Here is a 13,312-nt window from a genome sequence, read left to right as displayed (position 1 = left end):
TTCGTCATCCGTAGATGGAAATCGTAATAAGATCCATCACAATGCTCAACATTTCAACAGGGTTAATATTTAATGTTATGATGCGCGTTATTATGATTTCATCACTCTTTTCATATATATCATGTGCGAACAATTGACTCTTTTACTTCCCCCTCTTTCATGAAAGGGAATACATTCACTAACTTTAATAAGTAACTGCATGCTGCGCTGTGCATGGGAACAATCTTGCGATACACCATCTTGGTATGGCAAGGCGTTGCACCAGTGAATGACCTGCGTCCCTACCACGAGACTTGTGGGACTGATGGGTCAGTTGTTGAATATATTAGCTTGTCATAGAGCATCTGCTGCTGCGATGTGCTCTTGTAAGGAAAGTGACCACTGGAATGGCTTTGCTTTGTTGTGGAGTGTGCCTGTACATGTTGTTTTGCCGTGTCTCTCACCTAACCGCATGGAAAACTAAAGCGGCCTTTTCAAAGGACAACAAAAGGAACGGAGAAGAAGAAAAAGCAATGGCAGGAACAATGAAATGTCTTCTGCTGGTGGTCATTCCTAGTCACGAAGATCGCACTGACCAGCGACAAACAGTGCTATCATTATTTCTTACTGTCCTAAACCCTAAACAACCATCGACATCCCTAAAATACCCGTAATGCTCAGTCCTTAGATTATTATTAGATTTTCCCCGATCCCTAGCTTCGGAAGTAGGTACGTATAAAGCAGTTAAAAGCATTTGCTTATTCCTTGACTTTCCTGTAGTTAATGGCCTAAAAACGCGCACACACATACACACATGTATATTATACATTCATAGATATACATCTTTAGTTAAAATTACATTTTAGGATTCTGTTTAAGTAGCTTAAACATATTGAAAGTTTCATTCCTGTACAGTTTTGTTCGTTGTCGGAGTAAATCGATGAAAAACTTTTTCTTTAAATCACTGTAATTGTAACTTTTCTAACCTTATGGGATATAACAAAAATTTGTTCTTCTGACTTTCTTATTTATTTTCACAAGTATTCGAAGTTCTTTTTATGACATGTCGCTAAATAACAATGTCAGTGACACAAAGAGCAAAGATAAAGATGCCCATACGTAAAATATTGCAAGGAATCTTACTCGTTAAGGAAGGCAGATATTTGCCCTATCAGCTGAAGCACTCAGTAGCCTGTAGTCTCTGGTCAGCGGTCACGTGACACCCCAGAAAAAAAACCCACATATCTTTGCAGCCAAGATTGACGGAGAGGAAAGCTATACGCACTGAGGAAGGCTTCTCCAAACCCAAGAATATTCTATCTTGGCAGGTAATCAAGCAATTGGATACTTCGCACTTCTCTGAAAACAGTTAGCCTACTCATTAGTTTTAGTATCCGGACATTGTGATTTATGAATGTGGATATTAGGTTTATATTTTCTATGGATGTACAAAAACGGCATTGCATTATTTTTAACGATATAGAAAAATACAAAGAATAATTACTATGACTATACATGCTGAGTGACAGAAAGTTGTAGAAAGAAACGCCTTCAACAAGCAGTTTTTCTTCTTGGTATGCTTTAAAGGCTTATAAATGATACCATTTGTGAGAGAATAAGCGGTTCAGTGATTGTTAGCAGTGTGATTACTAGTCCAAACTTTGTGGATGAAATGTCTAAAACTGATAAGGACAAGCATAGTGTAATCCTCTGATAGTCCTGTCCTTCCATTTACAAACTTGACCTTACCCCGGTGTTTTTATTCCTGTCCCTGTCTAATCCCAACTCGGATGGGGCCGCAGTATCGGGTGGAGTCCCGAATACCTCCCAACGACCTGCTGTACCAGCCCTCCTCCTTCATTCGCATTCGCGAGCAAGTGCGTAACGCTCAAGAAAGGATGGACCGACATCGCCAGCTTCTAGACAGATACCTCCCTGATAGCGAAGATACCGGCGACATTGCTGCCAAAGTTTTGCGCAAGACGAGCGAATTGGAGAAACGGAACGCGTAGGTGGCGCTGCTCACCTTGCACCCTTTGTTTAGGCCTTGTAAACCGGTATTTGGTGTTACAAGAACTGACTGACCTTCCGTTTTCAGTTCTTCCTAACCGAAGACATTTTGTGTGTGAGCCTTTTTTTCGTTTGCTTTTGGAAGTTTATTTGTTTTTTTTTTTTAGAGGTGAAGGAGAAGACGTTATTACATTGTTTTTTGTTGTTGTTTTTTTTGTTTTTTGTTGTTGTTGTTTTTTTGTGCTGCTGGCTGTTTATTGCTTTTGGTGTTTTCCAGTTATTTTGTATGCATGTAATTTTTTCAACAAAAAATTAATTTCTTTCATCATTTTGTTCACACTTGTTCAATGTGTTTGATGTGACTTTATTTCAGTGTGTATTACAAATCTTGCTTTGATTTTTTTTCCCCCGTGCAAGAGACTCACGCGCATCTCTGTGTTTCAACTCTAAATCTTATTCTATATTTATGAGTATCTGTTTTAGTCTGATGCATTTGGCATTATGTCTATAAACATTTTTCGTGAGTTGCGTTGCATATTCATTAACTTGTTAACATTTGAAAACATATTTCTAACATGTTTAGTTTCACCCGAGAAGCATAGTTCATGGAGAAGTGAATAGCTTTGAAACACCTAAGTTACACAGCCTTTGAACACACGCTGGATATAGAAGCCACCAATCACTGACCTCTACATGCAGAAGATTGCTTATAACAGTTTTGTAACTGCTTTGTCCTTTTATCTAATTCTCAGTCCAGCACCAGCCATGAGCTTAAGATTTTTTATCTAGAAATCTTTTCAGTAAACTATTACTACCACGAGTTTACTGCACGGCAGTTTAACTATTTTGGCTTCATGTGTGAGTTAAAAGTATTTGAATAACTACGCAAAATACATTTATTTTTGAGAACACAACTTTGATAAATCAATTGCCTAATCGGTCAGTGATATTTTCTGAATGTTATTCTCAGTTATTAGCAGTCAGTTCTGTGTTGGTAGGATTACAGAAACAATGTCTTACTGCTTGCCTTATGATCTACCTCGATCTGTCAGTAACACACCCACATTGCTGCGTGTAGAGCGAAGAAAACATGACAACAGGTATTGCGAATATAACAAGACTATTAGTATTTCTACCTACAGAGGAGGGACTGCGCAGTAGAGATATTAGATGTTTGCTGTGACCAAAACCCTGTCCTTATAGAAGCTTTAGAAAGAAAAACAGGTATTATCGTAGACTTTTTAAAGAATGCTGGTCTTTGTTTTTCTTTTTCTCAATTTAGAATCCTCACTTAGAGAGCATGCCGTCTTGTTTATTTTGTTGTTTATTTGTTGTGTAGGGTAGAGGAAAGTTCTGTAAAAATAACTTATGTATTGTCTCCAAATAACTTGAAAAGATTTTTAGTGCATGATTTTTGCAATTATTTTATCGTTACTTCCATAATAAGTTTTAATTATGAAAAAAACTTTTTAATTGTTATACTTAAATGATGCCTTTTGTGAGAAGCAAACGTATTTCTAAGTTATGCTAATGTTAAGTCCAGAAATTTATGTTTGTATATATGGAAATGTATGTCTGTCGTTTTAGCCCTCGTTGTCAAACCTGAATGTTTCTTACCAGCAATTTTACAAGTCACAAATGTAAGCGCACCCAAAAGGCTTTACTATTTCTTGCAAGGGTCCATACTATAAAGTGACCACGTTTTCGCGAAGACAAAGTCTTAGTCTCCAGACACTATAATTATAGAGGCCCTGGACCGATTTTCATACTTGAGTCAGAAGCCAAGGAGAAGTGGTGCCCTCAACTGTCAACAGATGAAAACAAAAAGTGAGGCAGACAATCGTCGTTCTGCTTTTCGTTGCAGAGTAATTTGCTCTCTTGAACAATGCTTCTTCCTAGGGTAATAATTGTTTTAAATCTCGCAGCTTTCAGTTTATACTAATCTCGTGCTCGCGAGGAGTTTCTGCGTTGCTCAGTTCCGCATCTGCATAAATGCACATCCAAGATGAAACGTGTCTGCGCTTAGTGTGATTACTCAAGACCTTTAACCGACCTCATCGTAATTTATCTTTCATTCCGTCCCCGACCAGAACAGCCAGCCCTTTTCATTACACTGGTCACTGCCCAACTGTTGACTACCATGTCTATGCAGCCTTTTGTTTCGTGTGTGCATCTTGACTAAAACCCATCCTTCTGTTTCTGCTCACCAATCTAGTTCTTACAGAGCCGGAGGAGGCGCTGACTCCACTACAGCCACGGTAAAAAATCCTGCCTTGTACGCAGTAAGTAGTGCTTTGCATGCGCCAGCTACACTCACACCTAACCTCCCTCGCCTAAAACTCAGATTAGTGGTCGTTGTTAAAGCCATTCCCATGTTGCAACGATTATTGTTATAGCTGTAACATGTCATGATTTAGAAACCATTTAACCATATCTGAAAATATATGCATATGTCAAAAATTAAAAAGTACTTTCCTATTTGAGGACTTTATTTTCGTTTACATATTTTCTAATGATGTCATAACTTCCAGCTTTATTATATCCTTCTGCTATACAGACTCTTTTGATAGTTTTAAGTACCATTAAAGGAGGGCCTTTCAAAAAAAAAATAATAATAATAACAACAACTCTACTTTTAGTTCAAAGCTACTGGGAAAAGAAAGAAAGGTAAAAAGTTTAATTACTAAATAAAAATCATTCTTCTTTTTCTTTATTCACAATTGTCAAAGATGCACACACGCACGCGCGCACATTAGTACACTAACAAGAGACCCTTTTAAGTGTGATGTGAGCTGGTAATAAACATGTAAGCTTCGTTCAACTAATTAAATAATTTAACATGTACAGGCTTTAGTGTCTTAGAGCGAAGCCAGTAATGCCCCTTTATAGATATATATCTCAATAAATAACAGGGTATTTTACCTCCCTTGTTTTTATATATTTCTCTGTTTGCAAAGTTATAATAAATTGTTGTGATGAGTCACGACAAATCGTACTCACAAACGTTTGTCAGCCCACACATATGTATATAAGGAGGAAGCAGACAAGAGGTAGGCTGCACACGCTAAGTAGCATGGCGTCATGTTATACCTCTGTTTTGACTGCGCGCGCAAGTAGATGCAACTTAACCTATGCTAACAGTCCTTTCGCCTGAGAAGCATATCATGTCATAACATTGTCATCAAAGCCATGGTCGCATAAGTAATTCATATTTCACCCTATTTTCTGCTCTGCATTGCATTGTTATTGCCATCCTGTTTCTTTGCTATCATGATCACCTTTTCCGCAAATATTTCATCACCGAGTATAACGCAGCACAGGAATACAAGCTTGTGGAAACATGTGCAAAGATTTTTTATTTTGATCCCTGTCGGAGTGAACTGTTTCACAAAGTAGCATCTGTTTCATTAAATAATTTTTTTTGGTGTGCGAAACAATATCCATTCTGTTGTAATGTTTTCATCTTGACAGTAGGCAACCAATTGTTTTTATTTACGAGGAGGAAAGAGGAAGGAAAGGAAAATTCCACAAGAATGTTTCCTGAATTAAGTAGAAACATGAGTAGACTAGTCGCTCAAGATCAATAACACAATAAATAATGCAGCCCAAGAAATGATTTGACAGAATGTCAGCTGTCTAAAGTGCAAAAACTGGCACATTAAACGGTGCAATATTGTAATTATGCAAGGACAATAAGCCCGCTTACAGCTGCCTGAACCTTCAAGTTCTTGACATTCTGTAAAGCATTTCTGTTGACAAATGTTTACTGAATGTAGCGTTTTGATGCTTGCTAATTTATCTTAATTTCAGCTAGGTGAACAGAAATTAAAATAGTCTTATGAAAATGGTATCTTATTGTTAACGATCAATAGAAAAATGATTAGTTATGTCATTACTTTCATTAGCATTATTTCAGAATTGCTTGTAAACATATTCATGCGACAAGCCTCCCTGTCTAATGAAATAGCATTTCTGGGAAGTAGTTCGTGAACAGCATATTTAAGAAGAATACTAGGGAAACAAACTCAGGATAGGACAGATGTATGCCACTCGGTCAGAAATGTCGAGATAACAAATTAACTGGGGAAAATATACTCGATGTTGTCTCGAATATTTTATTTCATAAGAACGTCCTTAACAGTGGAGTTTCCTACTGACATTTCCACGTCGCTGTCTAGTTTTATTCCTTCTTGAGATAGAAATCAATGAAGCTTGAAGCAGAAAAAGTTTAGGACATGCGTGTCCTGTACTACTGAGAATACTTAAAAGAAAAGTCGTTAGAAGCCTAGTTCAGAGACCTAGGTGAATAAGAAGTGACACAAGTGATGATGTCACAGACTGGTGTAGAGCAACGCACTTCCCCGGTGTCGGAGCTGAGGAGACGTATCAGGAAGACACTCAACAAGAGCCGAATGTCTTACAGCTAGACCGCCATGACACCGGGCGGCCGCCTGCTCCACTGGGAGGGTACGTAAAGTAGGAACCTCCTTTTCTCTTGGGATCTTAGTTCCTGAACTTCTTTTCGTCAGTTCTTTAGCGGAGCGGACTTTCGACATCCACACTAGTCTCTTTCGAGTCTCATTAAATCTTTATTTTAATTGAGCTGTAGTCTTTTCCTTTAAAGATGACATGATGTGTTTAGGAGACATTTTAGGCAAGAAAATTGTCAGCTTTATTTTTGTCTTGTCAGTTTTCGCTTTTTTCCCTTTAAGGCTCATGAAAGCTGTTATAGCATGCTTTGTTTATTGACTTAAAAATAGTTTGCTCTATTCTGACAATTCCATGCATACAATAACTGCATCTCTCAAAGGAAGTCTCTTCATCTGAGATGCACTTGTTAACATTTAAATGCTGCGCATTAGAATGTTGACAGTCTGGCTTATCCATTCTCAAGTTTCTTGCTTGGCTTTGCTCCGTTACTATTTTCATGTGGCTTGCAAGTGAATGTTGCTGAATTGTGATTGGTATGTTTATTGATGGGAAAACCAAATAACTGTTTTCGAAAAAAGCGTAATGTCTTTACTTTGATTTTACTCTCTGACTTTATTTGCAGGTGTTGAAAGTATAATCAACGGTTATGTGCAAGTTTATTTTTCTGATAATTTGTAATGTTGTTAACATAGGAAAGAAGATTAATTTGTATTTAAGTAGGATTTATTTATCGGTGATTCTTAAAAAGTAAATGAAAGAATATGGTTTACACTTTATTATTGCTGTCGATACATTTCCTTCTTACAGACTTTGATATGAATTGTTGTTGTATAATATTCCGCCGTCTATACTGTAACTATAGTCACACGTATTACACAAACTGAAAATAAACGCGGTGCCCAATGCAAGCGTCACTGTAGATATTATTAGGTTTGAAACAATGAATAAAATCGATGTGTATTGCTGCTGAGTATGTTTCGTGAATATTGTTGTAGCTCAACAGCTCAAGATTAGACGCTTTGGGGCCAAGAGTAAAGGGTAGAATAGTAGGATAGTGTCTGTAGGAGCCTATAAATGTCTAGAACCCGGCACGATGAAAAAAATAGACTACCCTATTCCACCCCATTCAAATATCAGACACTGATGTACAGAGGTTTTCCGGTTATTCACTAGAAAAAGCCTCGAATCTGCGACGTTCTTTTCCGGTCCACATATCCTGATTAAAGGGATACGGGATAGAGTATGTTTGACCAAGTCTAGCAAAGTGTTTACATAAAAGTAAAACGTTGCCAAACTTGATGAACGTTCGTCTGTATTTGTCCGGTTAAGAAGGGCCTCAAATTACCATCGCATGGCAAGAAAGAAGTGGGTAAAAGAACTCCATTGCGAAACTTTAGAAAACTTGATACCCATTTCTTTTTTAGGTAAAAATGTTACATTTAGAGGTACATCTTACAAACAAATGGCTTGAAAATGCGTCAGTTCATGTTCTTTCCCGTTCGTGACAAAGAAAAGGAAGAATGAGCACAAGTAGAAACCTCATCGTCTAAAAATACTTTAATCGATGATACACGCGTTTTCCATGATCAACAAAAATCGCTACATTGATGCATACACAATTATGACTTTGAGATAATAAATTGTGTAAGTTCCGTCTCTAGTCGTTCTTTCGACTTTTATAATAATAATGTTGTAACCCATCCACATAATACAATTTGACGTTTTCTCGATCAGACACTAATACCTTAATGTAAAGCAGAAATCATCTCGGTGAGTTGATAGTATTATGACAAACATTCCGATACAAAAAAAAAAAAAAAATAAAATCCCCGACCAGTGAAACCCAGCTATAGGGAAGGAAAATAAGATCCTAATGTGATGAGCTACTGTTTATCATGAACTGTACACTTATTAATTACCTGTTTATTTCATTATCGTCGACCTTATCAGATAATATTTCGAGATGTTTTGAAAACTTTGATTTTCCTGAACAAAGAAATCTTTCTTGTGGACTTTCAGCGCAAGTAGGCGTCAGGAGACTGAAGCTGCTGAGGCCGAATAGCGAGGTGAATATGGATCTGAGGACTCCGACTTTTCTGTGAAGCCTCGGTCATCTCTGTCACTTCTGCAGAGCTTATCTATAAAAAAATCTCTTACTTGGTTATAAATATTGACATTTCTGCCCCTCTCTGCATAACTTCACGATGAGCTATAGTTTAATGTTCATGCTCGTAATTTAAAATAAGCTTAGACGTGCAATTGTGAAAATTTACATTCACCGTGCCGTTGCAAACAGGAGTGATCTTCTAAAATAATTACATGTATGCGTTCATAGCACTCTGAAAAATAATTTATCGCAAGGTGCGTAAACAAATCAAAATGACAACTAGTATGTCTATATAACGGTAATATATATGATGTATAAAACTGATTATATTACACAAAACTTGCCATTAAGGGGGCTTCCAACCGATGTACAATATATTCTACTTTCATTTTGTATTTCATAAATATCGCCTCTATTGTTCACGTGTTAGTGGCAGTGTCGCATAAAAAGTTTTTAAGGAAAACGCCACTTTTGCCTCATTAATTGGCCTGCAACTTAGATAGCTATTGCTACATTTCCAAGGTAACTTTATTGTTTCACGGCCTGACTTTATCATTGGTGTGATACTTGCAGTTTCGACTTGTAAAGAGACTTTTCTTGTACAGTTTTGTGCTTCATGATACAAAATTGGTTATGTTGTTTACGTTGGCTTTGGTGGAAAAGTGCAATAATATTGCGGATCTATTGAGAAAATGCATTACTACTTCACAGCTTTCTGTATGGAGCTGTTGAACAATAACTGTATTTCCGCATTACAGTTTTTTTTTTTTTAAATAAGAAAAGAAATTTGCTTGTGAAGAAACTGTATGCCTTCGTTGCTTTTTCTTAATCGGCGATCGCTTTGAAAGAAAACACATCGGTTTGTTTCGCGAGAATAAAAACTAGGTATGAACAGGAATCTTTCTGTGAAGGCCTTACTGCTTTTTCTTTTAAAGTCACATTTATGATGATTGAACAACATCATGTTTCTAAGCTAGTCTGAAGCGCCGCCGTGCAGTTTTGACAAAAGATGATTCAACAGATTGCGAATAAATATTTATGTGTGTAAATCAAAACCGAGTGAAATATTGAACATTTGACCCTATGAGTCAGTCACACGTGTGCAGTTAACAAGTAATATCCACGATTGCCTCCCAAATATAAAATTGCCTTTTCATGGACCTCTCCTTAAAGGTAATGTAAGTAGTTTCTTCGTACTGCCATGTGAGCAATAAGTCCACTCACTTACATGAGAACAATGCGAATGTGTGTATTTAGATTTTCGGTCCTTTTTGGCAGATTGAATGTCAATTCACGGTATGGCGTTAAATAAATTTCTGTCTTTGAGTTGTGAGACTTTCGTTATATTTGTGCGTCTCTGTATATGTGTTAAACTGTGAGTGTGCTTGGAAAGTGTACTTACACACGAAAAATATATCACTTTGAAAAGTGAAAAAAAAATTGTTTGATGTCTTTTAGCAAATCGTCAAGCTTTTAAATACTAATCAAGAATTTGCTAACTACTCTTCCACAAGGTGTCGTGCCGGGTCACATGACCAACGAAGACCACATATACACACAGAATCACGATTCCTTCAACTGACCAGAGTTAATGAAAATGATGGCAGAAGTCTGTCTTGAGTGATGATTTGAAAGGAGAGACTGACGATGCAAAGCAAGAGGTCCAGCTGATGCCCAAAACTTGAAAAAGACGATAACCACGTGAGCGGAGGTTGTATTGGTTACGCTGACAAAGCCTCGTGCATGAGAAGTGAAGAGAACGAGTATAGATAACGAAGGAACTCGGTAAGTTGGTGGCGAAACTGTAACCGTGTTAGAGCAGAGATCAGTTCTATAGTTAGTTTTTTCTGGAAGCCAGCGTTGTTGTTCTAATTATTGGCTGGCAATATGGGGCGCTCCAAGAATTACGTGGGCAGCGGTATTCTAAATATTTGGAAGTCTGAAGAGTGAAGTCGGAAAATTCAGCAACGAGATAACTACACTAATGTTTTTTTTTTGTTTTTTTTTTTTAATAATGCGAAAGAAGCAGCAAAATATTTATTGCACCTGCACTACAAGTATCGTGAGACAAATTCCCTTTTAACTATAAAAACGACGTCCAGAAAGCTCAAGCTAGAAAGTATGTAACAAACCATTCAAAAACCAGGCTTAAAAAGACACAAAAAAACAAAACAAACAAAAAATAAAAGTAAACTTAAGGTTTTTAAACAGTAGTAACTAATATAGCATCTCAAACTAAATAGAAGTCTAGAATATGGAAACACGAAGGATCTTGTAACAGGGTACACTACGGCGGACATGACAGGCCTCTGAGACACCAAGAGAAAGTGATAACAACAGGTAATGAAGATAGCAGCAGCGGCAAACAACACCTGTAGAGTCTCGTCTTTATCCCTTTCTGTCTTCTGTAACGTATTACCTGGCTCCCAGTATATCAGGTAAAGGAGCGAAAGTGAACAATTTATCAACATATACGTTAGGACTAGACTGATAATCATGGAAGGCTGAACCACTACCTGAAAGAAAGGGAAATGTGCTGCCCTTTACTTTAATCGGAAGAAGCCAGCATCCTTTGTTCGAGACCAAAGAGCACATTTGCCTTTTTCTCGGTGCCTGCAAGTTATGTCGACACCTAGATTTCCCTGCCTCTGTGGAGAACATTCCCGACGATCATTTGTGCGAACTTACAGCGAGACCGTGAACAACAAATAAACCAAGTGACATGCGTAACGTCCCGTGTGAAAATATTGCGCGTGCGTGCAGTGACCAACAAATCAGTGTATAATAAAGGCTAATAGGTTTGGCTTAATTACTGAAACCACATTACACCTATAAAATGAATCATGTTACATGAACTAGTTTTTTAAAGGGATACAAATCAAACCCGGACAAAACCTACCCATACGTCGTGAACCTCGGGAAGTGAGTACGCACACATCGCATCTAACAATGAAGGTCGTTAGGCAGATGCAACTTGCAATTTCACCGCTGTTTTAGTAATTATTGGCCGACGCGGTCCAAGGAGCAAGTGGTCTGGCAGGCATGTAAGTTAGTCTCAAGAAAGGAATGAATTCCAAAGGCTGAGCGGCTGTAATTGTTTTCAGGCTAGCGACGATGCATGGTTGGTTGTGTTATGTAGATAGATGGGATGAGCCGTAAAAATAGTGACCACTATGCATACGAGCAGAACTTCTTCCGAGAAGAGAGAGAGATGAGGCTGCCACGTATTCCCCGTCCCCTCTAACTCTCCGCCTTTTACTTCCCCGCTGGTTAGCTGATCCCTTCAATGCGTACTCCAATGATGGACTTTCCTGTAATGCATGAACTGAGAAATTAGCGTGAAGTCAACTTACAAGAAGAGGAAAGATCTCGAACAAATGTCATTACATGAAAATTATATTTTTTCCTCACATTATTCATCTTAATAAAACACACACAGGCCATTTTTGCGTCCCATCCCTCCGTGACTGCGCACTAGGCGACTGCCTAGTTCGCTTAAAGGGTTACTCAAGGCTTGTGATAAGGCTCTGGCGACTGTCAAACGTTTAAAAAATATATTTAGTTATAATTGCAGAAAAAGGAATCAGAATCTGAATCGACATTACTGATGAACAGATATAAATAAGGCAAGATGGCTGCCATGCCAATTGAAATAAAATGGTCTAGAAAAATAAAGCAAGTGCAGAAATCAATCCAGGAACATGGGGCGGGGGGGGGGGATTGGTGTTTTACGCCGTGCCAGCAACTGAGGCTATATTACGGCAAGCAGCCAGCCCTGTAAACAGATGCCACGTGCAGAGAAAGAACAGCGAGCCCGAGACGAGAAATGAACTCTGGGCAGCCAACCTTCACTGTGTTGGTGACAGGCGCTAACCGTTGCGCAGACAGCTTATCCAGGAACATAGGCAATGGTGTCACAGATTCACATATCAATATTAGGCAAAAAGCAGATAAAGGGACAAAGACCTGTATTGAGACTCCTTCTTAAATACGTCATCCCCCCCCCCCAGCTAAAAAAAAAAAAAAAAAAAATGCGGATTTTTTTTTTTAGAGTCTTTTTTAGAAAGGCAAATGGTAGGCCTGAAGCAATTTCTATTTTAAAATTAAAATAATTCGCAACTTCTTCCCAAAAAAGTCGTAATATAGCACAAACTGTCGATCGAAAGTCACGTTTTGGTAGTACATGTACATATATACAGTAGTAACTGACAATACAAAGATAAATGTACATCCGTGGTGTTTTTTTTTTCGTTTTATTTTTTGTCGTATCTAAGAATGCATCTCAATACTCAAGATTTTAATAAAGAGGCTTTACTTACCAATGTACTTCTTCTTCTTCTCTATGTTATGTTGAGAAGTTGCTATCCAATTCAATAGGGAAAGAAATTTCTAAAAGAAAAAGTTCCCCTCTTGGAGTCATGGCGCCCCTAACGTACGTCTACGTGCACTATGAAGGATCAAAGACAATGGATTGAAAACGTAAAAATATCTGAAATTCTGTATACTGGGCATACAAGAGCTGGCATACATAGAGGACAATGCGGAGAACTCCTCATTTTCATTTTGTCTTTTACAGATATTTGTGCACAACCAAATAAACCCTGACCACCAAGAACAGTAACACCCGCTAAGCTTCAATCCTGCCAGAGTACAACGCCCTTGACTGCATACGTCACATGCTGATAGCATGGCGGTACTGGTGGACGAATCTAAAACAAAGATACACAGATTTTCAATTTTCTTTGTAAGTGGGAAGGCTTTTAACACAGCCAGGGGTTAAAAGTA

The 13,312-nt window shown here is 38.0% G+C and overlaps 1 protein-coding gene across 18 annotated transcripts in view; it reads left to right on the top strand.

Moving 5' to 3' along the window:
- LOC112576527 overlaps window positions 1-9,853 on the top strand; it is a 31,789-nt gene extending 21,936 nt beyond the window's left edge. For 7 of the 18 annotated variants that reach the window (XM_025259058.1, XM_025259059.1, XM_025259061.1 and 4 more), the window contains 5 exons: window positions 1,233-1,307; window positions 1,782-1,987; window positions 4,205-4,271; window positions 6,327-6,456; window positions 8,440-9,853. In XM_025259058.1, coding sequence (XP_025114843.1) covers window positions 1,233-1,307; window positions 1,782-1,987; window positions 4,205-4,271; window positions 6,327-6,416 — 438 coding nt within the window. In that variant the 3' untranslated portion in view covers window positions 6,417-6,456; window positions 8,440-9,853. Of the gene's footprint in view, window positions 1-1,232; window positions 1,308-1,781; window positions 1,988-4,204; window positions 4,272-6,326; window positions 6,457-8,439 lie in introns of those variants that run through there. The other 11 variants (XM_025259045.1, XR_003101861.1, XM_025259047.1 and 8 more) reach the window with 11 other exon arrangements.
- The last annotated feature ends 3,459 nt before the right edge of the window (window positions 9,854-13,312 follow it).

Source organism: Pomacea canaliculata, linkage group LG12, assembly GCF_003073045.1.
Source record: "Pomacea canaliculata isolate SZHN2017 linkage group LG12, ASM307304v1, whole genome shotgun sequence".
NCBI classification, from domain to species: domain Eukaryota; kingdom Metazoa; phylum Mollusca; class Gastropoda; order Architaenioglossa; family Ampullariidae; genus Pomacea; species Pomacea canaliculata.
This window is presented reverse-complemented; position numbering and strand designations above follow the sequence as displayed.